Genomic DNA, 25127 nt, shown 5'->3' on the forward strand with positions numbered 1-25127 from the left:
TTACTTTTATAGCTGGATATCAACTCCACCATAAAATATGAAACTAATGTAAACACTGATACAGGAAATAAAGGCTGTGACAGTTTTCTGGTGGAGATTACAGAATCAGAAATGGTCATGTGACCTGGCGCAGTTTGGAGGATTGAAAAATACAATTATGGACCATGAAAGTTGGCCTAGTGGTCAAGGGCCCTACCCATGTATGCAGGCGGCCCGGGTTCAAGTCTGGCCTGTGGCCCTTTGTCGCATGTCGCTCCCCATGCCATTGTCCTCCTCTACAGAACAAAGGCACGAAAAGCCCAAAAATAAATCTTAAACTAGAAAAACACTCAGAGAGCGCAGAACTCCACCGTGGGGTGGAGACACGGTGAGGCAAAGCATTGGCTTCGCCACATGTGGACTTTCATGGCGGAAGCACCCAAGGTCTCACCGGACGACTGGAAGTCATGGCAGAGGGTGAATATTCCTCTATTCCTCCCAGCATTGTGAGTATTCTCGCTACAATTAGCTGTCTTTCTCTCTGTGATGCTCCGACTCGTTTCCTCGACTGGGCGTGCGTCTTTCAAACTCTACAAACTCCAAAACTTTGAATAGAAACATCAAAAACATGCTGCTGGGATTGAAGTTACTCATGTTCGCCATCTCCTGGTATAAGTATAAGTTGAGTTGGCATAAAAGCCAGATTTAAATATCAAATGCAAAAAAATAAAAAGTGATTTTTTGGGGGGAAATTAGGACTTCTCTTTTTATTATTATTATTTGGAGGACACCAAAACAATCAGGTGTTGTAACTGTGTTATTTTAACAAATATTTTATAATAAATATTTATGAACTTATACATATATTTGGCCACATTTTGAGAGGTTTTGGTTGGTAAAAGTAAATTATCGTTAGTTATTATGAAACTGCCATAGCTCTGATGTCATTTGGTTACCAGATGCCAACTTAGAAATCCATCTGGATATTTCTACACAAACATCGCTAAACTGTCATTTTTTGTTGATATTACATCAAGTTAAAAGTATGACTTTCTTTGATAAATAAGATTTTAAATGGGGGGAGAACAATGGATGTGGAGGGCCCCGTGTCTGTGTTTGCCAAGGGCCCCAAAATTGCTAAATTCTATATGTGACCTGATTGTTTCTTTACAAAGCATTTTGTAAAATTGAATGAATTAAACGACTATAGTAGCACACGTTGTACTTGCTGTATTACATCCACCTGCCTCTTTTACTATGCGGCTTTTTAACACCTTGCAGTAATACCGTATACAGCTGTATTACTGCGGTCTTGCTAAGCTTTAACTGTTTTAAAAATGTATAATGCAGAATCTTAGGGTGCTTGCATGGACTTTTCTAGCTAGTGTGATGAATACAACTTTATCTGAAGGCAACAATGGACATCGCGGAACTTCCGGCCGCCATCTTTGTTTTGGTCAAGAAATAAAAACACCTATGGGCTTCCATGAGAAAACAGTAATCTTCTTTGCTCTGTATCTGTAATATTAAAACTATTTCATGGTATTTGAAAAGACTGTTTTTGCAGATAGAAATCCACACATACTCGGCAGAAAGTGAGGCTCTGCTGTGTATGGTGTTAATATTTAGACTGACCCGGGTTATCTCACCTGGGACCCGCTCCTCTCATAACACCAATTACCTGTTCAGGTCACAGGGGGGACAATAATGAGCTGCAGCAGCACATTAACATCTGTTAACCGTTCACACCCCTGTCAGAAACACATTTACTCTATCTTAGACCAGATATCTATCAAAGTGGGTCCGATTTAAAGGAAACAAACCAGGCTGTATGTTTTATTTCCCGCCTAAAAAAACCCTGTCAGAATTGACAACTGGAGTCACAGACAACAGGATCCGTTTGTTTTAAAAAGACAATAGGAGATAAAAACGCTGCCGTGGAGACCTTCCGGTAACCCGGCTGGAACAATACCGAGCCGTGATATCTCTGTCAGCCCTGGCAACCGTGCTCCTTTCAGGCCAAGCCAAACAAAAGGCTCCGACACACCGGGCAGCCGCGGACGGACAGCCGGGGGACAGACCGCCTGTTGCCCGGGGGGGCTTACTCACACCTGGGGTAGCATGTTAGCATGGCTCGGCTCAGATTTTGTCTTTCACTTGGGCAGGTGTTTAGCTTTTAGTGACAACATGGGGGGCACTATGAAACGTGGAGTCCCTTCTATACCTTCATTTATCTAATGGTCATTCAAACTGTACCAAACCCCATTAAAAGTCTAGCAATTTAAGCTAAACATGAGAAATTTAGGGCATACATGGTAGTGTAACACTTTAATATCACACATGAAGCTGCGTTAAGACCTATTTGTTAATTCGGCGTACATTTTAAGCATAATTAGTAGCTTTATTTTAATATTTTGTTGATTAACGGTTGGTAGTGGTACAGTTACTCACTATCGACCAGCGATGCGTTCACCGTGGGAAGACGCGAGAATTAACAGGAGTTGCTGTGAGAAAAGTTAAATATTAATTCAAACAGCTCAGTTTTTTGTTGTGAATGTAAGCCGAATTAAAGATGTGACCCTTACACTTACATTAAAGTTGTTATTTTGCTTTAGTACGCTTTTAAATTCCTATAGATTTAGAAAATGTACTTTTTCAGACGAGGTCTGGAGCGGTCGTAGGGCCACCTTTGCTTCTCTAGAGCAAGAGGGCAGATCAAGTTGCCTCGGTTTGCATTTACATTTTCCGTTAAAGACAGCCGTTAGCACGCCCATGGGTTAATTAGGAATATTTTAATCACTTGTTTTGAGCTGATATTTAAATTAGAATGTGTTAAAATGTGAAGGGATTTGGAAATGTTTGTCTCTGGGTGGAGCTGGGCAGGAATGTGAAGTGCCCTGTTGAGAATCATTAAAAGGAGCTTACCTGCAGGTGTGGGCTTCATCCAATAATCCGTTGTAACGTTAGAAAAACATGGCACAAATAAACGCAGATATCTCCCCACCACGCTGGATTTCACTGGCTCCTTACTGGATTTTATATCCGACAAAATGAGCGCCTGTTCGGGTGCAGAAGTTAGTTTTAGCCGCTGTGCTACCCGTGGGATGTGACTCGTATAAAACTAGAGTTGACTTTGAATTAAGAGAAAACCAGCAGCAGCAGTCAACCTGACCACTGAGTGCAGGGAGAATTCAGCCCTCAGTGTTGACTGTCAGGCAAGCCAGCTGTCTGCAGTGGGCACGCCCCATCCGGTCCACAACACTGACTCTAGCGTGGTCCTGGAAGTAACATACCATTAATCTTCTCCATATAGTATTTAATATTATCCTTAATATCATTAACATCCAAGGCAGAATAGCAAGAACTACCTTAGTGTGAAATTATGGTAGGCTATAGGCTCCAGTAGATCTCACAAGTTTGTTTATCAACCTCACTGTAAGAAACAGATGGGGGTTTTTTTGCAGTCTTGGGGAAAATGACTGCAACTCAAATACCAAAAAAGTTGGGACACTGTAAAATGTAAAGAAAACAGAGGGTAATGATTGTCAAATCGAATAAACCCTTATTCTAGTCCAAATAAAACAACATATCAGATGTTAAAACAGAGAAATTTAACTATTTCATGAAAAATCTAGCCAAATTTGAGTTAACACATCTCAAAAAAGTAGGAACAGCGCCATGTTTACTGTTGTGTAGCATCACCCCTTCTTTAACAACAGTCTGTATATATCTAGGAAACAAGTTGCTGGAGTTTTGGGAGAGGAATGTTGTCCTATTCTAGTCTGATGCAGGATTCCTGGTGCTCAACACTCATGGGACATCTTTGCCATATGTTTAATTTTATGATAAAATATTCTCCATTGGTGAAAGACAATTCAGGATTATTCTAAATTATTCTAAAATTATTCTAAAATGTCAACAGAGGATTTTTTTTTTTTACAGGAAATTTACTTCTGGTACCCCTGAAAAAGAGGGTGGTCACTGTTTTGTTGAGCTCTAAAGAACTGCAAATGAATTAAGTCTTAAGTTTTACTATAGCAAAGGTCTCTGGAAGCAGCTTAACCACAAAATAAAAAAGAAACATTAAAATATCTCAAATGCACTGCAACTTCTTTTTCCATCTTCTCACTATGTCATTTACTAAATCAACTCTTCATTATTTAATTTAATTATTAAATGTGTGAATTAAAGTTATCCTTCAAAGAAAAATAGCTTCATTACCTTAAATACTCCCTTATCGTACAAAAAGCTGGCTTATTTTACTGTTCATAAAGCTAATGATGAAGCTCAATCTGAGTGCAGTTTGCAGGCAAGACGAGCCTTCCAGTCAGCACTCAGGGATTGCACAACACCTTTCTGTCTCTATGTAAACACTAAGTGTAAAGGTGAGGACGCCCCCTGCTGCTGGTTGGCAAGCAGGTGCAATTACTGAGAAACTGCTGAGGAATAAATTTAGAGTGCTCGAACCTCACGAGTATTTCCATGGGATTGTACTGTATACTTCTACTACACACCACCATAGAAACAAATCAGATACATAATAATAGTGTAAGTTAAACCATGTCAGCAAAACTCATTTCATGAATAATTTATCATTCTTTGTTTTAAGCATTGCTTCTCAACCTGGGGTCCAGGTCAACCAATGAGGGCACCAAAAGGTGCTTTTCAACAGCAGGAACTTTTCCCAGGAACTAGGGACCTTATGAGGGACTCGGCTTTTGACAGCGGGAACTTCCTAGGAACTAAGATACTGTTAAGGAAATGTGTATGTTTAAACAAAAGGCACAATTTTGAGGCTCACTGTGCTTTCCGGCAGCAGGAAGTGTCCCCAGGAGTGAAGAATGTTAAAAAGAACTTTTTGATGACGCTTTCTCAAGAACCTAGGAACCTTTTGAGGAACTCAGTGCTTTTTGACAACAAGGAGTTTTCCAAGGAACCACAACCCTTTTCAGTAACTCTGTAGGAACTACAGAAACAAGGAACTATTTGAGGCACTCTTTGCATCTTGACAGAAGGAACTTTCTCCAGGAATAAGCTACCTTTAGAGAAACTCTGCTTTGCAGGAACTTTCTCCTGGTAGTAGGAACCTTTTGAGGAACATCATGCTTTTTTTGACAACAGAAGAAACTTTCCCCCAGGAACTAGAAACATTTTAAGGAACTCTGTACTTTGCAGGAACTTTCTCCAGGTAGTACTAGAAAGCTGTTTTTTTTTTTTTTTGTTTTTTTTTTTGACAAAAAGAAGTTCCCACAAAAACTAAAAAAATTTTAAGGAACTCTGTGCTTTTCAACATCAGGAACAACAGGAGCTTGCTCCAGGGAAAATTAACCCTTTGAATAACTTTGTATGGTTCTAAGAATAAACTTTACCCAGGATCTAGGAACTTTTTGTGGAACTCCATGCTTTTTACACCAATAGGAAGTTTCCAAAGCAACAAGGAACCTCTTAAGGAACTCTGTACTTTTCAGCAGCAAACATTTTCTCCTGTTTAAGGAACTCTGTACATTTTTGAAAGGGTCAAGCAATCTTTTCAGGGACTTCATGCTTTTTAACAATAACAAGAACTTTCCCCAGGAACATGGAACCATTTGTAGGAATTCAGTATATGTCTTCCCTCTGGAACTAGGAACCTTTTGTGAAACTTTAAACCAAAGGAAGGCTCTAAGAGAACTAGAACCTGGGAGCTTTGTTCTTTTTTGACTTCAGGAATTTACTCAAAGAACTAGGGACCTTAAGTGGCACTTTGTTCTTTTTTGACTTAAGGAACTTTCTCAGAAAGCTAGGAACCTTCAGTGGCACCTTGTTCTTTTTTGACTTAAGGAACTTTCTCAGAGAACTAGGAACCTTCAGAGGTACTTGGGGCTCTTTGGCCAAAGAAACGTTCCCCTGGAACTTAGAACCTTTTTTCAGGAATGCTGTTCTTTTCGACAGCAGGAACTTTTCCTAAGTTATATAACGGCTGTACTCTCAGACTTGCACAAGTAATAGACAAGTAGTCCCGCTCTTTTCCCGAGAGCAGCTAGCCTCTCCAGCAATGGATTCTTTTTCTTCCTCTTTCTCTCCTACATGTTCTCTTACTCTTAATCGTCCTTTATTGAAAGTGATTCATGTATTAAAGTTTAGTTCTAGCTTTGGAGGCACACCTCTGCACCACTGATCAAGCTGCAATTACAGCTAAAGATGGATATCAAGATGTTAGGAGGATGCTCTGTAATAGTCAGAATCATCTTCGACCAATAAATAGCAACAACACTAAATAAACTGATTTAAATATTTACCATAATGTAGTTGTTTGTTTCTATCGTCTATCCTAGCTGCATTGCTCTGTCTAATAATGCATAAAATGATATATGATTATGATGACGCTTGTGTTGAGGCAGTAAAGAACATAAATGCTGAAAATGTTACACATGTCCAGCAGAGGGTGCTGTGTAATTATGTTTGCAGCTGCCCTTTAAAGGAGATTTCCATCATTTTATTCTCATATAAATTCTTGAAGAAATGACCCAATATAAGGTGCTTAAAACTTCTATTCGTTAGTGCCGCTATTAAACTACCCATGGATGTTTTACAGTAGAGTACAGCTTAATAAAGGGGTTGGTGTGCTGCTTAAATATTCAGTAATTATTATTTTACAACTCAAATAAAAGAAACACAACTTCTTCTTGATTTCTTTATATTTTTAATCAGATCCTTTCACACCTCTGCAGTGCAGCATCAAACACCAGTGAGAGTCTTTATCATTGAAACGAGTCCATGTCCGAGTCCCAGCCTCTTTAATCCACATCACAGTTTCCTCATCTTCATCACAGAGTCTCTAAACGGTCAGGCTAGACCCTTCAATAATCATTAAGAATAAAGTCTGGATCTGTGAGGTACAGTTAGACTGGAGCTGTCCCAGTCTTCATCATCATCATCATCATCATCATCATCATGGAGTCTGGAGGCTGATGAAGAGCAGCCAATCAAAAACATTCACAGGCTCGGAGTCCATCGTGAAAAGTTGATCAGAAACTTTGTTCTTCCTGCAGCACGTCTCGTCTCGCCTTCACATCACGACTACTCCTCTAACAGCATCACAGGTGTGCACATACCTTCAGGTCCATAACTAGAATTCTGTCTGATAAAAACAACGCCGCTGTCATCACATTAGGCCTGAGAGGAGGTAAAACCTTAAGATTTCCCTTTAACTGCTTTGTATGAAGTTTTTTTCATCATAATCTAACTTGGAATCATTATTTTCAGATCCTGTTTCATATTCTATTCCTCTGTTTTTCAAGTAAAAGTTGCTTTGAATGAGCTGCAGCCAACATATTCAAGCCTGCTTTATACTTGTGCATATGCCTTAAGCTTGCATAGCCCTACACCTACAAATAAAGCCTTCGTGTGTAGCCTGATGCCTGTCATGCATTAGAACAATAGACTGCAAGCCCTGTGATTGGTCCTTTGAATAGCAGCAGTAGTTTACTGCCCCCCTCTGATAATGTGCAGCAGCTGTTTGGTGACACTTCCCAGTCTGCAGCTCTCACTGGCTGCTGCAGGTAATCCCTCGGATATAATCTGATCTGAAATCATAAATATCACATTTGATATTTATGATTAAAGATAGGGAGGCTCTGATTCAACTGAGGGCAGTAAAATATTTGCATTGATGGCAAATGAACAAATAATCATTTGCAACATGCCTTGAACAGACCATCACCCCTTAGTCAGCCAAAAACTGTCTATTGTGTAGCGAGCCTTCAGCCTGATTTACATTATATACCAATAAGACAATGCATGTAGCCTGACAATGACCTTTGTTTTCGATGTACCTACAGGGCTTAACAGTGGACCAAACGCCCTGTAATCAGTCAGCAGGCGACAAACCAATTTATCAAATCCACATGTCGACATCTGTAAAGTGGATTTCCACATGCATGTCTCTCTAATTTACTGATCAAGCACAAAAATCCCTCCTCTTCTGCCTCAACTGATTCAGCAGCCATACTTTCCATCTCCTTCAACATCTCTGCTCTTTTCTGATATGCATTATGATTGACTGATGCTCAATATTTATCAGCTCCAACTCAGACACTGAAGTGACATCTAGTGTTCAGGTGGAGTATTTCAGAGACAGCACAGCTGTATAAATCAAGCTTAGAATATGAGACTGATAGGAGGATCTACATTTGGCTCAGATTGCTTTATTTTTTGTCTGTTTGCACTTGAGCTTTGTTGACACAACTACACTTGTAAGCCCAAAACACACCGCCGCCGTCATGTCAAAATAATTGCCCCCATTATTTTCTATGACTGAAATCCACAGCAGCCAGACGCCTGTGGACGCCCCACGCCGGGGCACTAATGCTCTATTCCAGCATGGCTGGCAGAGTGTTTTCCTGAAAAGAGGAGCTGTTTTGGCCACCTCAGCTGCCGTAGTAGCAGCGCTGTTTGAGCAGAGAAAAATAAATTTAGCGCCATCTTTTGTTCAAGGAGGAGGAGAATAAACAGAAGGCCTCAGGCGGTGGTGAAATACCACTGCTCATATTGCTTTTTCACTTACTCGGTGAGGCGGGGAGGCGATGCCAGAGTGGGCTTTAGACTCTGGTATGAAGTACCATGCCATGCAGTTTGTGTTGGGGATGGCAATCAAGGTGGCACAACGCTACAATGTGTTTAGGGCTTTATGCTTCTGTCCACTGTCTGAATAAGTCACAGTGCACTGATTTGTTCTGGAGGATGACTGTTACAGTTAAATGTTAAAAATCTGCCCTCATATTTCAGTGAGCTGTTTTAGCTTTGTCATTACAATAATTATGACATTTAAGGGGAAGATGTAGTTGTTTTTAAGTGTCTTGCTGAGTGAAATCAGAGGACAGATGTGCACAGATTCTTTCGGTACCTGTGATGCTGATAAGCTGCACTTTTTAATCTTATTAACCAAAATATAAGAAAATTAGAAGCAGCTGTCCTCGTCTCTCTTCCTGGACTCTTTGAGGTGATCAAAGCTCATCCCTAAAACTCCTGCTTCATGGCTGATTCATTTAAAAAAAATCGCTGTTAACTTATCATCAACGACCCAGAATGCATCACCTTCTAGTCCTTCAGGACAACACAACCACAACTTTAACTTATTTCCAGAGTAAAATATCGTCTTTAATTCAGGCTGACGGTGTGCCTCTGACCCAGGTATCAGCTCACCTTGGAGCTGTACATTTCCTTGACTTTAAGCTGACCAAACGTCAGATTCCCAACTCTCAGCGCATCCCTGATTCAGTCTCAGGACACCTGGATGACCTCCATGCTGCCGGAGAAGCTGGATTGGCTGCCTGCCTGCCGCAGGTCATCCCTGGACCTGCTGTCCGTCAGTCCGTCTCCAAACTCCATCTGACAGCTCCGCCTCTTCAGCTGCTTCTCGAAGCTGCTCTCCTCGTGCCAGCTCCTCCTCGAGTCGCCGCGGTCCCCTGTCCTCTGGCGCCCACGCCGCCGAACCGCGTCCAGCCCTGCGCTGCAGCCGTACGCTGCCAAACCACTGCCGCTCAGGATAGCAGAAGTAGAGTAGAAGCGGGCGGAGTCAGAGGAGAGGTACCAGCCTCCAGTCAGAGAGGAAGTGGAGACGGTAACGGGGCCCAGCAGGATGTCAGAGTGCCACCCCTTCAGGGCGCCGCTGGATCCTGGTCTGGCGAGGTGCTGTTGGCTGCGCGATAAACCGAACAGGAAGCTGGTGGCGTTCTCCTCCATGCTGCCACTGCGGTGGAGCTGCTGTGAGCAGCTTTGAGCAGCAGGCGGCGGTTTGGTGAAGCCTGAAGAGGACTTTGATGGAGGCAGCGGCTGAGCTACTCGCTCGGGACCGTCTGCTTCCTCTTTGTCAGGACTCTGCTCTGGTGTGGACTGCTCCGAAACCTCCTCCACTGGTGAGAACTGACATGGCTTACTGCTCGTCTCTTTGAAGCCTGACGGTTTGTAGAACTCACCGCCGTCTCCTGATCCTCCATGAGGCACGAAGACACGGTGAGTAGTGGCGCCGCCCGGCTCTCCATATGACTTAATATCCAGAGAGAAAGAGCGCTTCAGACGGGCGTTTTCCTCTGGACCATCAGGCAGCGTCAGACTGCTTAAGGCCTGGACCAGCAGACGCTCTTCAGGGGCGTCAGCCAACACACAGGGCAGCGTGAGTGGCTCCAACATGGACATACCTGTACCTTCGGCTGGACATGGAGCCGCCTCCCGATTGGCTGCAGGCTCCGAGTTGTCAGAAAGAACAGGGAGCTCCACTGACTCAGGATGGAGCGACTTGAGTTTTTCTTCATTTGGACTTTTGATCTTCTTCTCAAAGTCGAGCAGCTGACCCAGGAAGTTAAAGTTTGGAGAGATGGTTGGGCGCTTCTCCTTCACAAACCTGAACAAAACAGAAATACACAGAGTGTTTGTTAGAGTGTATAGAGAAAGATCAGCAGGGTGTGTGTAATGAGCGGTGACAGTGGATGGTTAATTAGAGGGTTAATGAGGATCTGGACTCATTAGGATGGTTAAACTGTCAGAGGAATGAGCCTCTAAATGCTCCGATGTCACACTGTTGACATCTCAAACTGACTTTTAGGATGTTGACTGAAGATTTAAAGTCTGGGAAAAATATGTGAGTTATGAGATAAGACACAAGGGTTACATTAGGACTTAACAAGCAAATAGAGTGTTTTAGACCTATTGTTGGCTGTCTGACTAATTGACTGATCAACCAATCAGGAAGCTTCCAGTAATGGCAACAGTTGCTTGACTACTTATGGGTAGAAAAACTTCAGCCTGAGCAAAGCCATTGTCAGTCACAGTTAAAATTGTGACCTTAATTGAGTTTTATCCATCAACAAGCTCCACTGTTCATAAACTACAGCAGTGTCTGTCTGTCAAACTCAGGTTACAACTGGAGCTGCGCGTGCCAAATAACTCATTTTGACCTAGTAATGGCTAGTAATGCATGAAACAGACAGAACTTCATCCAAACAGCTTCTGAGAACTTTCTGAAAAGCCCTGTTCTATGCTCTACACAATGAATGGGCACAAATTCCCACAGAAACACTCCAAAATCTTGAGGAATGCCTTCCAAGAAGAGAGGAGGCTGTTATAGCTACACAAGGGGCTGAACTCCACATTAAAGTGCAGGCTTGATTATCTGATGGTTACAGAATTTCTACAGGTGAATTCATGATTTCACATTTCTGTAGACATCTAGCGTGTTTTTCCTGCAGTCCCATAAGGTTAGGATTTCTTCAAATATACAAATATATCTAGGCAGCCTGCCAATATACTGTATAGCCGTGTGGGTGTAAACTGTCCATTTTCAACATACTTCTGCATGTTATCTGATATTTTCCCATCTTGACCCATATCAGATCTTTGCTCCTCACCTGTACGCCTCGTCCAGGTTCATGTCCATCCTCTTCATTATGTAGGCGATGGCGATGGTTGCAGAGCGGGAGATCCCGGCCAGACAGTGGACCAGGACACGAGCGTTTGAGGCTTTAGCTTTCTCTGAAATACACAATAATAGAACCATTTTTTCAGATTTAAACTGTTTCGAAAAGTATAAAAAATGTGAAAACTCCGGCTGATTATGCTTCATTTTACTGAAAGAGAATAGTAAAATAAAGCTCTCTGTACCGATGAACTCCACGGATCGGTCCAGCCAGGGCAGGATCTTCTCACAGAACGAGTCGTTGACAGGGACTCGAAGAAAGTGCGACTCAGGGATGAAGTCAGGTTTGGGACAGGTGTTGCTGGCGTTCAGGACGTAGGCGATGTCGTTCTGCTGCATCAGATCCTGGGACAGAAACAGAGAGTGTCAGACCAGGGCACACCAGGACGAACACAGACTGACTGCGTTTTGAAAGGCGGATATTCACCTTGTTGAGGACGTCTCTCTGACAGCCCAGGTACAGGTGAGAAAGGATGCGAGTGGGGCCCACGTTGGTGACAGGCAGGCAGGGCTGAGACATACAGGTGGGGACTAGAGACGACTTCCCCTCACAGAGACCAGGGAACAGGTGAGAGAACTCCGAGAACCCACCTGAGAAGAATGAGATGAAAAATTATCATCATTTTCATCATCATAACATCACCATCATCACCATCACTGTCAACATCAGTGTCTTCATCGCTGTCAGTATCATCACCTTCATCTACATCTTCATTATTAACTTTAGCTGCAAATCCACCAACGTCACAATCATCACCAGTCTTATAACTGTCATAGACAATATAATCCTGATGTTATCCAAATCAGCATATTTTAGCTAAAAAAAGTAATTATCATATAGGGATAAGAAAGTCTGCCAATATTTTCAATTGATAAATCTGCTGTAAATACTGGCCCGTGTACACTGAAATATCGTCCTAAATCAGCTGTAAAAATCAGCCTATCACAATTGTAAATATTGGCTTATGTCATTGTAAACATCGATCTATATTAGCTGTAATTATCTGCCTATATTGATATTTGCATTTATCAGCTATAAATATCTGCCTTATTCATCCAATAAATGCTTGACTATATCAGCTTTAAATGTTGGGTTATATCAAACTAAATATTTGTAGATATAAGGTGTAAATGTCAGCATTTATAAGCTGTACATATCAGCATATAATGGCTGTAAATACGGATCTATATTGGCGTTGAATATCAGCAGATATATGGTGTAAATATTGGCTTATATCAACTGATATAAGTCAATATATACAGCTGATATATACAGCTGATATATACAGCTGATATATACAGCTGATATATTGGCTTATATCAGCTGTATACATCAGCTTACACTGGCTTTAAAAATCAGTTTTAATCAGTTGTAAATATTTGTCTAAAATGGCTATAAATAATGGCCTATATTGGCTGTAAATATCAGTCTATCAGCTGTAAATATCAGCCTATATTGACTGTAAATATTGGTCTATATAGGCTTTGAATATGAGCCAATATTGGCTGTCAATATTGGCCTAAATTAGCTGTAAATATTGGCCTTTATTGCTATAAATATCTAAGTCTTTATCAGATGTAAAAATCAGCCTATACTAGCTTCTTCAAATATCAGTCTTTATTGGCTTTGAGTATGAGCCAAATTTGCTGGAAATATTGGCTTATATTTCCATAAATGCCAACCAATCTTAGCTGTAAATATCAGCCGATATTGGCTATTAATTCTGGCTTTGAATATGAGGGCATAATGGCTGTTAATATTTCATATTTATTTTTCTGTAAATACCAGCCAGTATCAGCTGTAAATGTTGACTGTGTGTACAGATATGTTTGTGGAGTTCTTTGCAGGACTGACAGACCTACTCCAGCAGAAGTCTTTGTTTTGGTTCATCCTTGTTCCTTAAATTTTGAAGTGTATTCAAAAGACTGAAGTATTGTTCTGAACTACATATATATATTGGGATTGATATCAGACCGATAAATAGGTATCTGTATATTGAATGCAAAAAATCTAATACCATGCATTCCTAACCGTCATACTTACAATCACCATCATCATCCCTGACATTATCATTATCATCATCATTTTTACCCTTATCATTATCCACTGCTAGGACAGGACTGGGTTAAATGCATTAATGCTTACAATACTCTCAATACTTTGTTTGAATCTGTGAAAAAAACAACGCTGTCTTCTTTATAGGAAACTTGCGCGGGAGTGGAGAGAATCCATCAAATAAATCGCAAGCAAACTTCTGCAGAAAAACAGTGTTCAGCTCCCAATGGGCAATTTTATTTAACCTGGACAATGTTTCCGCCAACAGGATCTTCCAAAGGCCTTTTTGATTGAACTCTGATTCTCTTATTCCTGAGTTACTGCCTTTCTACGTCTGTTAAAGTATGTTGTAAACATCTGTTTTTATAGGCGCTTTACGACTTAAGTTATTGTTATGATCATCCTAATGCCAAGCTTTTCTCTGACTCCTGGAGTTGTTCCTCAGGTTTAAGGGGGCGTTCGGGTCAATTTTTCCAGATAGGAACTGCTTTTCTAATGGTTTCAACACCACATAAACGCAGTCAAAGTCACGTACACAGATCAGTGCAGATATTCACATTAAAAATGCAATAATAAAAAAAAAAACATGACATTAAGGAACCTATATGAAATTGTTTTTGACATTTCAAACTTTTCCTTCTCAATCAGGAAGTCCAGTTTGTTTTACAGACCTGTAACTAAAGGTTAATCAGCTGTGAAGACACAGCACAAAGGTTTATAGCCAGGTAAAGGCTTTATCTCAGCGAGGTTTAGTTTATTATTAGCTCCATGGTGATGACATGAATATAAAACTAGATTATTCTTGTAATAAGGTTATCAGTTTACGGCTCGTGTTTGATTTGCAGACAGAGCATCGTACCTGATGACGCTCTAAAGCATTACAACAACAGGTTAACAAAGTTCAAGTTTGTTATGCATGACAACATTATTTCATCTTTACTTTCCTGATAACAGCCTCACACCTCTACTTTTTCAATACCTCATGTATTTAACTAAATGTAGAACAACTTTAAATTAAAAAAAGCATTCGTAATTATTCCAAATTTGCTTGCAATCTTCAAACCTACAGAAGAAAACACTGAACACTTCTTTCATCAGCAGAATAAACTCTGGGCTAGTCATGGATGTCTTTTGGTTCATTTGAACATGGTATATCCAAAAAACTTGCACAAATGTACACTCTAACTCAAGGCTGAACTGTAAGACATCGGAGGTTAAGGGTTAGCACCATTGGACCTCATGTTCATTCCCTACCGCTACAAAAACCATCCCAGCCCTTCATCTCGACCCACCTCTGCACATTCGCTGCCCAGTAATTGTGCTGCAGATCTACTTTTCTTTAAAATCTGGTGTATTTGGAGTTAAACTAAACAGCTTTGCATGGATATCTTTGTTCTTGTTGCTAAGCAACAGGCCCCTGAATTGATGCTCTGCAGCCTCCATCAGCTCTGCAGGTCCAACATGCACATGATAGATTTATTCCTCAAGAGCTATGAAATGTTTTTGTTGGAATGGGATAAAGATATGTCTGTAATCTGCAGCTGGCCTATCATGTTTTCATAGCATGTAGTTACAGAATGTACCCTTATATGATGTATATATATTTCTAAAAACATAAATAGATATTTAAACCATCTATTCTCTGGAAGCAGGTGGGGGACAGAGCAATGATATACATACTGTGCTGTGATTTCTTAATTTTTGCACATTTGTCACACTTAAATGTTTCATGTCATCAAACAAATTTAAATAATAGAAAAAGATAACCTTAGTAAAATTAAAATTTCATTTTTAAAAGACAAATGTATTTATTAAGGGAAAAATGCCACCCAAACCTACCTAGCCCTATGTGAAATTAACTAATTTAACTGTGAATAACCACATTTTTTGGAAAGCCGACTTAGTTTCACTATTCAAACTCAGACCCGATTACTGGCAGATCTGTTGAATCCAGAAATCCCTTAAGTTGAACCTGTCTAACAAAGTGAAGCAGGCTACAAGATCTCACAAAGCAACACATCATGGCCCCATCTAAAGAAATTCATGAACAGATAAGAAACAAAGTCATTGACATCTATCAATCTGGAAAGGGATGAAAACCCTTTCTTAGGTAGGACTCTGGCGAACAACGGTGAGTGCCATTATCCACAAATGGAGAAAACTTGGAACAGGAGTGAACCTTCTCAGGAGAAGCCAGCCTAACAAGAGCGCATGGGCAACTCACCAAGGAGGTCCCAAAAGAACCCTGAACAACATCTAAACCCCTGCAGGCCTCTCATGACTCAGTTAAGGTCAGAGTTCATGATTCAACAATAAGAAAGAGACTACGCAAAAACAGAAGAGCTCCGTGGCTGACGCCACCTCTGGCTAAAAAGAAAACAAAGGCACATCTCACATTTGATTGATTCATCCTGATGATCCCCAAGACTTTTTGAGAAATATTCTGTGGACTGATGAGACAAAAGTTGAACTTTCTTGAAGGTGTAGAGTAAAACTAACACATCACTTCATCAAAAAAACCAACAGTCAAACATGGTGGTGGTTATGTGATGCTGCTTCAGGACCTGGACCACTTGCGTAAGTGATGGAACCACGAGTTCTGCTCTCTACTAGATAATCCTGAAGGAGACTCTCCGGCCATCAGTGCATGACCTCAAGCTCAAGCACACTTGGGTTATGCAGCAAGACAGTGATCCCAAACACATCAGCAAGTCCACCTCTGAATGGCTCAAAAAATTACATTTTTGGAGTGCTCTAGTCCAGTGGTTCTCAACTGGTGTGGCGAGGCACACTGGTGTGCTTTGGGAATTTGTACAACCATGCATGATTATTTTGGCTATAGAACAACTTAAGATACTTTTATACGTGTTTGCACGGTACGGTTTTGATCCCATCACTGATTAAGATAACCACTGTTACGGTAAAATGTTTTAAAATGTGCATTATCATAAAGTATCAAAAAACTGGACAACCACTTAGAAAGCTAAAATTTTCTGCTGTATTTCTGGTATTTTCTAACTCTATATATCTGGATAATTAGAGGTAAAATGGCTACAACAAATGCAAAAGTTTTGGATTTGCTACAGCAGATCACTTTAATCAAGAACTATGAATAAGAGAGGTGTAGCTTAAACATACGCTGCAAAAACATACATTTTAGACTGTGTTTGAATGCTTCAGTTGTTCCCGAATGGTGAAGACCAATAATGTCTAGGTGTGTGTTGTGAATTTGAACAATCATACATTATTACTACAATTATGCATGGAATGAAGATACAAATAAAGACATGTTAAAGAGGAGATTTTGCATGAATACAGAGACAGTGTGCTTTGCGATTTTGGCTCAATCTTACGTGCGCCTTGGACAAAAAACGTTTGAAAATCACTGCTCTAGTCAAAGTCATCCTGGAAAACCCTCCAATGCAGCTAAATTGAAACAATCCTGCAAAGAAGAGTGGGCCAAAATTCTTCCACAGCGATGTGAAAGACTCATCGCCAGTTATCACAAATAACAGCCAGTTATTAGGTTTGCATGGCTTTTTCCCCTTAAACTGCATTTTTTTTCCACTCATGTTATCTTTATCTAATTTTAAAACTTATTTGATGATCTGAAACATTTAAGGGTGAGAAATGTGCAAAAATAAGACATAAGGAAGGGGGTTAAGTCTATTAAATTTCCTTTTTTCACCCTTTTGAACTGTTGACTCAGTCAGATGAAGTTTGCGTGCAATTCTGACAGTTAAAAGCAAAATAGAGAAACATTACTTGCTGTCTAGGCATTCTGTTTTTTGTTGTTTTGGTACCAAATCTAATTTATTCAACAACACAAGAGCTCTGGAGAGGAATAAATCAACTTAAAACTGCAGGCAAACTCCTGCACGATGTCTAAATTACACAAATATGACAGAGGTATTGTGGCAACCCTTGAAGCGTCACAATAATTCTTATATTTATCCTGCAATCAGGAGAAAATCCCACATTTCTTGGGGACTATTTTAATCAGCGGATGAATCCTGAATTGCTACTCTGGTGAGTTTAGCTATTCCTGATTCTCTAGTTAAAGTCTGTGTTAAAGTATAACCCTGCATATGTAAAAATTTTACACATACAGCTATATATTTAAAAATAAAAGTCGTTAATGGTCCTCTCTCTCTGTGAACTTCCCTTTAATTCTTCCTCTCCTCTCCTCCTCATCATCACTCAAACAGGTTCCTCTTTTCCTCAAACTGCTGCTGCTGTGGTTGTGTAACAGTTAAACCTTTGACCGAGTGATTTTAGGAAGTCTTTGTGTTTTTATGTGTGAGGGTGGAGACGCCATGAAGGATGACATCACCGTTACATAACAAACACTCGGTGGAAAGAGGGAGACGAGCCGCCTGTCATCGTCTCGTAAACCAATTCATCACCAGCGACTCGGACTGAGAGAAGAAACTGAGGCTAAACACACAAAGTCTAATCAACGGCGGCAAGGTTTTAGTCTCATTCATGGAGTTTATTCTGCTACAGGGACAAGTCTCTGCAGGTTTTTCACTCAAACTGATGAGCTGGGGGTCTGTGAATACCAGAATTTTAATTTAAAATGATACTATTAAAAATTCAACAATACTAGCAACAAAAAATGACATTTAAAACAAGTTAGGTTAGTAATTTTTGATTTCCAACCTTCACATTAGAAAGTGCCACTGAACTTTATCATCTGAGTTATCATTTATAATCCAGAAGTGTCTGCAGGGACTCTGCCTTCATCTGTATTGTTTAATCTTCTTATCAATGATATTTTATGGCCGTCAGTGTTTGTGTCGTAAAGTGAAGATGTCATCAGTCCACAGTTCAGGACTATAAACTACATAAAATACTGGACCAGGTCTGAGTGATGTCACCTTTGAGTTACCTAAGCTGACTGATGAAGTAGTCAGTGAGGGTTGTGTTTGAAAAGCTGCCAAAACTAACTTTCTGTCAGCCTAATAATAAAGTGAAGTCTAGATTGCCATCCAAGTAGATACAGTTTTTTTTTTAAAAAGTGCCCTCTGATGTCATCTAAGTGGAGTAAGTTCAGTCAAAAGTTCCCTCTTGGCAGACAAAATTAAAAAGGAGCCCTTTAGTGTCCTCTAAGTGGCCAAAATATGACAAAGTGCCCTCTATGGTGTCCTCTTAGGGGCCAAAATTTGGTATTTGGTACCACGAAAGGTACAAAATTTGACAAAGGCCCTTCTTCCTCCCCCTGTTAGAAAAATCATGATAAAGGGTCCTCTTTGGTATCTCCAAGTGGACAAAGCTTAACAAAGTACCCTCTTTGGTGCACTCTAACAAGAAAAAATTTCCAAAGGGCCCTCTTTGGTGCCCGCTAAGTGGACTCAATTTAAAAAAGGGCTCTGTTTTGTCCCCTCTAAGGAGACAAAACATGCAAGAGGCACTCTTTGATACTCTCCAAGTGGACCAAAAGTGGACAAGGTGCTCACTTTGATGGCATCTTACTGGACAGAAATTTGTTCCCCCAAAGTGGACAACATTTGATGCCCTCGTTGAGGACAAAATCTGATAAAGTGCCCTCTTTTGTCCCCTCTAAGGAGATAAAATATAACAAACTGTCCTCTTTGATGCCCTCTATGTGGACAAAATTTAATAAAGGGCCCTCTTTGGTGCCCTCTAAGGAGAAAATGTTGTTAAGAGGGCCCTCTTTGGTGTTCGCCAAGAGGACATATTTGACACATTGCTCTCTTTGGTGACTGCTAGGTGGACAAAAATTGACAAATTGACTTCTTTCTTACCCTCTCAGGAGACAAAATATGACAAGGGCTCCGCTTTGGTACTTTCCAAGTGGACAGAAATTGTCAAATTGTCCTCTTTGGTTCCCTCTTAGGGGACAAAATTTGTGAAGTACCCTCTTTGATGCTCTCTTAGTGGGACAAAATTTGGCCAAATGCCCTCTTTGGTACCTCTAAAGGTACAAAATTTGACAAATGGCCTTCTTTCTTCCCCTCTCAGGAGACTAATCGTGATAAAGGGCCCTCTTTGGTCATCTCCAAGGGGGCAAAGCTTAACAAACTGCCCTCTTTGATGCCCACTAAGTGGACTTAATTCAAAAAGGGCCCTTTTTTGTCCCCTTTAAGGTGACAAAATATGAAAAAGGCACTCTTTAATACTCTCCCAGTGGGCAAAATCTAACAAAGTGCCCCCTATGGTGGCATTTTACTGGACAGAAATTTGTTCCCTCTAAGTGGACACTTGATGCCCTCTTTGAGGACAAGATCTGACAAAGTGCCCTCTTTTGTTGCCTCAAAGTGGACAAAATTTGACAAATTGTCCTTTTTGATGCCCTCTTAGGGGACAAGATTTCACCTAATGCCCTCTTTGGTGCCCCTTACAGGGCCTTTTAAAACAATTCAGCATTTCTCAACCTTCATGATAAAAGCACTAGATGCAACTAGAATAACTTCACAGAGCAGAGTAGTGGATATTAAACAGATGGAGTGTGGACACTGAATGTCTGGAGTATCTGACCCTTGTGTGCTGACATGGCACAGTGTTGGTCTCTGACTTGTCGGAGTCTTGTGCAGATTTCATCAGGACTCTTCTGGACTGACCTGAGAGCAGATGCACGGAGGGGAAGGTCCTCTCGAGTTTGACCAGCAGGACGCTGAGGAACGACTCAGGGCTGAGAGCACCTGGGTCTGAAGAACTCTGATCGTAAACGACAACCTCCTGATCACCAACGAGCTCCAGCTACAAACATAGAAACACAGAGACATTTCTGAGTTCATGACAAAATACATCACAAAATTTGACAGTTTTATTAAAATAATTCTGGTTAATCATGAGCTGGAGAGGAGTGGTGGTTCCCCTCTGCTCTCCAGCTTCACTTGTCCAAACATTGATGTATTTGTGCAGTTTAGAGACTTCTCTCTATTTCACTTGGTTAAAATGTGACTAAAGTTGTAGCTTTATACAGCTTCAGCACTGTTTGAGTCTATTGATCATAAAAAAGCAAAGCTGGATCATTTTAAAGCACATGGTGCTGAACTTTACTCTCTGGAGGGACATTTCATCAGTGTCTCTGTGATTCCTCCTCTCAGCTGCACACAGGGAACAAACCTCAGAGGTTTGGCTGCTGTTCAGCTCTAACTCTGCTGAGGAAACTCTGCTTTCTCTCCTCTCCACTTGCAGAATTAATGACAGCTCATAATCGGACGGAAAATGTTGCCTCAGTAATAAAGCGAGCAGCCGGGCTTCCTTTAAGACGTTATTCCAGTTTAACACGACGCCACAAAAAGGGAGGAGCGGCCTCGGCAGCTCGCAAACGCTCTTTGTTAAATAAAAATAAATGTTCTGAGGTCGGACGCCCACGGTCAGAGCGAGGAGAGAGAGAGGGCGTCGGGTTAAAAAAAGGAAATGTAGAGTAGGTTTACCTCAGACATGCAGAGCAAAACTCTGAATATTTTCGTTGCTTTTCTTTTTATTTGTGCTTTTATTTCTCGTGTAGCTTCTTTCTTTTACTAAACATGTTCGTAATCTTTTCGCAGTGTTGCATAAGCGGTTGCACCCGTTTTACTCTGAGTCATAGCTCCATCAAACGCCAAACACACAGATGAAATCTGTGCAGGTCATCACAGACTCCTATCTATGAAATTACTCAAAAATCACACTAAAGAAATCTCCTTTCAACCTCAGATCACACTTCTAAAAGTCCAATTTTAAAGGTTTGACTGTAATAACAGAGAGGAAGTGAAAAAGCTGCCTTAAAGGGTGTAGTTTTCATTAAATACTGACGGCTTCTAACAGTTGCTCGGCTCATCATTCCTACAAGAACTTGCAAAAAGGAGTGATGCCAGAGATTACACATGCACAAATCTGATTCGGGTTTCTAGATCTAGCCTATTCTGAGTTAAGAGGAAGCACATACGTGTGCTATGTCACCGTTTTCAATGACTAGAAGGCCTGTGCGTTTAGCAGGTAGAACCCAGATAGCATAGAGGAAGCTAACAACAAATGCTAAGCAGTTTTGTTGCATCTACGGCTGTTAAGCCAACAATATCTTTGAATATAACCAATTTATGCAAAGCTAAAATTTTGACAGGTGGCAGTTATACAGTGTGATTTGTGTTGGGTTGTTTCTATGAGTAATTTGTCATGTGTTATTAAATGAGCAGACAGTGTTAAGCATCTCTCAGGACCCATGATGTCATTTGGTCGCCACATGTCCAATTGGAGTCTCCATGGTTCTTATTGTGAAATTCAGCTGGACATTTTAAAAGAACCTGGCCTCAGACATCAGACATCCATGCACATTTAGTCCTCCATTTAAAGGGATATTTCAGTACGTTTTAAGTTGGGCTGTATGAGCAGTAGAAGTGGCATTAGCCTCCAGTGATTTCAGTGAGCACTGCTCCTTTAACAAAGACTTGCTGGTTGTACCAGCCAGGAAGCTGGGCTATACAGCGTAACAAATGGGTACTGACTGTGAAGTAAAATTTCTCAGCTTTCAGAAACTGTTGAATTTTTTCGATAACACAAACAGTCGTGTAATTATGGTAATGCAAAGTGTGCTTCAACAGCTTTTAAGGGTTAAAATATAAAAATTAGAAAAGAGAAGTGACAAAAACACTGAACTCATTTTTGAATTTTCTTCTTTTTTTTGTTTTTGTGGCTTACAAAAAGAAAAACTGACCTTTTTTAGTTATTTTTCCCATTTTTATCCAACAAAAAGTGAATAACAAGAGTTTCTCTAGATTTCTGAAGCCTGCTTCAACCAGGAAATAGAACTGAACTTTCTGTTTAGAAAGAATAAAAATGGCATTTTCTACTGTGTTTGAGCTTGTTTAATTTTAATAATTATAATAATAATAATAATAATAACAACGATAATCTTTATTTATAAAGCACTTTTTAAAACAGAGTTACAGAGTGCTTCACAAGCAACAGAGAATGTGATGCAAATTAAACACCTATAAAATCAGGCAGCAAAACATGCTGATCTCAAATAAAATCAGGTAAATAAGAGCTGTTAAAACTCAAGTAAATCAGGAATGGCTTTTCAATAAAAGTAAGTCTTAACAAGAGATTTAAAAGAAGTCACTGACTCAGCCAATCTTGATTTCCACAGGCAGGGTGTTTCAGAGTCTCGGGGCCCTGACTGCAAAGGCCCTGGGACAGCCAAGAGATCCCTGCCTGAAGATTTCAGGGTACCTGCTGGCTCATAAGGGGTTAAAATCTAAAATGTGTGTGTGTGTGAGTTATAACTCTTCTAGGTCATTGTCAGTTAGAGCCAAAGCCATTCTGACACTTGGAATGGAAACTTCATAGTCTTCGCTTTCAGGAATGGTCAGGGTTTCACCTGAAGTGACAGGACTTCACCAACTGTAACCACTTTAATTTTGTTAAGTAGTTCTCAGTCTTGCACTAAAATGGGGTGCCGTGTTAAGGGGTTAACTTTGTCGGCTGTAATGAATAAACACAAGAAACTTCCAGGGATGGATTGAAAGTGACAACGCTGGTAACCACGACCTCTACAAGAACGTATGAGAACATTTATCAGCAGAGTTAATGGATGTAAAAGCTATCAACTTCGCTGCAGAAACCTGGAGGTATGATATAACCACATATTGCTTTCAGTAATATACTCAGTTATCTTAATGACTGATAATAATGTAAAGCTTTCAAATAAAAGGCTGAGAAAACCTGATGTTGTCATGGACATAAATGAGGAATAAAGGGTTATTCATTAACCCTGGTATCAGATCGAACCAGTATCGATATCCGCAGATACCCACTGCCCGGTATCACATCAGCGTCTGGGCTTAAAAGGATGCATCAGTTCATCACAAATCTAATGCATTAGTCTCAATTAACATTATGCAGCGGGTACTGATTATACTCTGTTGGTAGAGCAGGTGCCCATGTGGGGGGGGGGGGGGGCTGGAGCCTATCTCAACTGTCAATGGGCGAGAGGCGGGGTACACTCTGGACTGGTCGCCAGTCAATCGCAGGGATGACGCATAGAGACAGACCACCAGGCACGCTCACATTCACACCTACAGCCAATTTAGAGTCAACAACTAACCTAATGAGCATGTTTTTGGTGGTGGGAGGAAGCCGGAGTACCCAAAGAGAACCCACGCGTGCACAGGGAGAACATGCAAACTACACACAGAAAGGGCCTGACAGGGAAGCCAACCAGGAACCTTCTAGCTGTGAGGCAACAGCGCTTCTCTGCGCTGCCGTGCAGCCCAGTGTCCAGTCCAATAAGGGCAAAAAGTCCAAAAATCTAATCTCAAAAACATACAACTCTGTGCGGAGTTTCCAATCAAATCTCCTTTCTGCACTTCCTTGAAGGACGCACAGACAACAAAGAAGAACTTGAAGCACTGAGGCAGGTTCTGACTATACTTGGTGTTTACTTTCTTCCTTTTGTGTAGTTACCTTTTCTTTGTGCGTTTACCTTTCTGTTTACCTTATTCTTTGTGCATTTACCTTCTTCTTGGCCGAGTGCTGCAAGAGCTCAGCGATCTGAACTTTGTCCTGCTGCAGCCTCCTCTTCATCAGCTTCGAGCAGTTCACATTCACCGCCTCCAGGATGTGCGAGGCGTTGTAGTCCACGAACGGTCGGCTGTCGATCAGCACCACCCGGTCCAAACCGCCCTCCAGCAGCGCCACCAGAGCGTCCGCTGCGATCGCCCGCACCGCCCTGGGCCTCACCGCCCCTGACCTGGACCATGATCCTGGTCCTGCAGGATTCTCCGACATGTCAGACTACTCCCCCTCCCCTCCCTTACCCTCCCACCCCCCCACCCCCCTCCTTCCCTGCTCGTAGTCCCCCTCCTCCCCCTTCTGTTGGGCGTCCTGAGCCGACGGTCCAGCGCAGTGACGCAGCCTGGCGAGGAACCTCAGAGGATGAAGAGCTCCATTGTGTCGGTCGGGTATGATGTCATCCTGATGGCGCTCGGCAGTCCAAAAAACCCGGGACGAGTTACAGCGAGAGAGAGACAGAGAAAGGGAGCGGGAAAGAGAGAGTGCTCACTCTACACTAAAAGAAAAAAAAAGCAGCCAGACCCCCTCTAACTACCCCACTGTGGGTCTGACTCTCTGCTTGTTTAAACGTCTGTTTCTGAGAGTCTTTTGAAGGAGAGTCGCTCTCATTCACACCACGGCTGGCGTGAAACAAAAACTGTCTTTTCTCCTGACAGAGCGCTGATGACATCACTTTGCACCTTCATCTTCTTCTTCATGAAGAGGTCTTACTCTGCAGGAAAACACAAAAACACAAAAGTTTAACCAATCTGTAGATTTTAACACATCGCTTATCATTTGTGATACAGAAAAAAAAGCTTTCAGGGTATTCTACCCAACAAAGTTCCTCACACTTATCCCTCACAGGAAGAAGTTTTACCTTTCAGTTATTTCAGAGGTGAGGGAGGGAAAAAGTACTAGGGTGCCAGGAGGAGTTTGGTGCAACCTTATAGTGGGTAAATTCCTGTTTTTATTACCAAAATCGCCGTCAAATGCTCTTTTAAAACTGTACAAAGGCCTCCTGCCACTAGTGGCTGCTGCAGCTTCATTTGATGGGTGCTGCCTTCTTATCAGAGCTGTCTCTCTGGCACTTCATTAGACGTAAACATGTGAAGCTTAGCAGTTAGCATGTCGTAG

The 25127-nt window shown here is 41.3% G+C and overlaps 2 protein-coding genes across 2 annotated transcripts in view; both read right to left on the reverse strand.

The window, feature by feature from the left end:
* Positions 1-3126, reverse strand: part of eps8a (epidermal growth factor receptor pathway substrate 8a) — a 58058-nt gene extending 54932 nt beyond the window's left edge. The window contains exon 1 of the mRNA XM_041780539.1: positions 2905-3126. The gene's annotated coding sequence lies outside the window, so the exon portion shown is untranslated. The remainder of the gene's footprint in view (positions 1-2904) is intronic.
* Positions 3127-6646: 3520 nt separating this feature from the next.
* dusp16 (dual specificity phosphatase 16) lies at positions 6647-24238 on the reverse strand. The gene is made up of 6 exons (XM_041780594.1): positions 23955-24238; positions 20072-20210; positions 11859-12022; positions 11617-11776; positions 11364-11487; positions 6647-10360 (listed from the first exon to the last, which is right to left on the reverse strand). The coding sequence occupies exons 1-6, from the start codon at positions 24225-24227 to the stop codon at positions 9241-9243; spliced, it is 1980 nt and encodes a 659-aa protein (XP_041636528.1). The 5' UTR covers positions 24228-24238; the 3' UTR covers positions 6647-9240.
* Positions 24239-25127: the final 889 nt, after the last annotated feature.

The sequence above is a fragment of the Cheilinus undulatus genome, linkage group 23 (assembly GCF_018320785.1).
Source record: "Cheilinus undulatus linkage group 23, ASM1832078v1, whole genome shotgun sequence".
NCBI classification, from domain to species: Eukaryota; Metazoa; Chordata; class Actinopteri; order Labriformes; family Labridae; genus Cheilinus; species Cheilinus undulatus.

Coding starts and splice junctions, on each gene's coding strand:
- dusp16 (XM_041780594.1), bottom strand. CDS start 24,227: ATGTCGGAGAATCCTGCAGGACCAGGATCATGGTCCAGGTCAGGGGCG. Junction 20,211..23,954: donor AGCACTCGGCCAAGAAGAAG/GTAAATGCACAA, acceptor CTATGTTTGTAG/CTGGAGCTCGTTGGTGATCA. Junction 11,777..11,858: donor AGAGAGACGTCCTCAACAAG/GTGAATATCCGC, acceptor TTTCTGTCCCAG/GATCTGATGCAGCAGAACGA.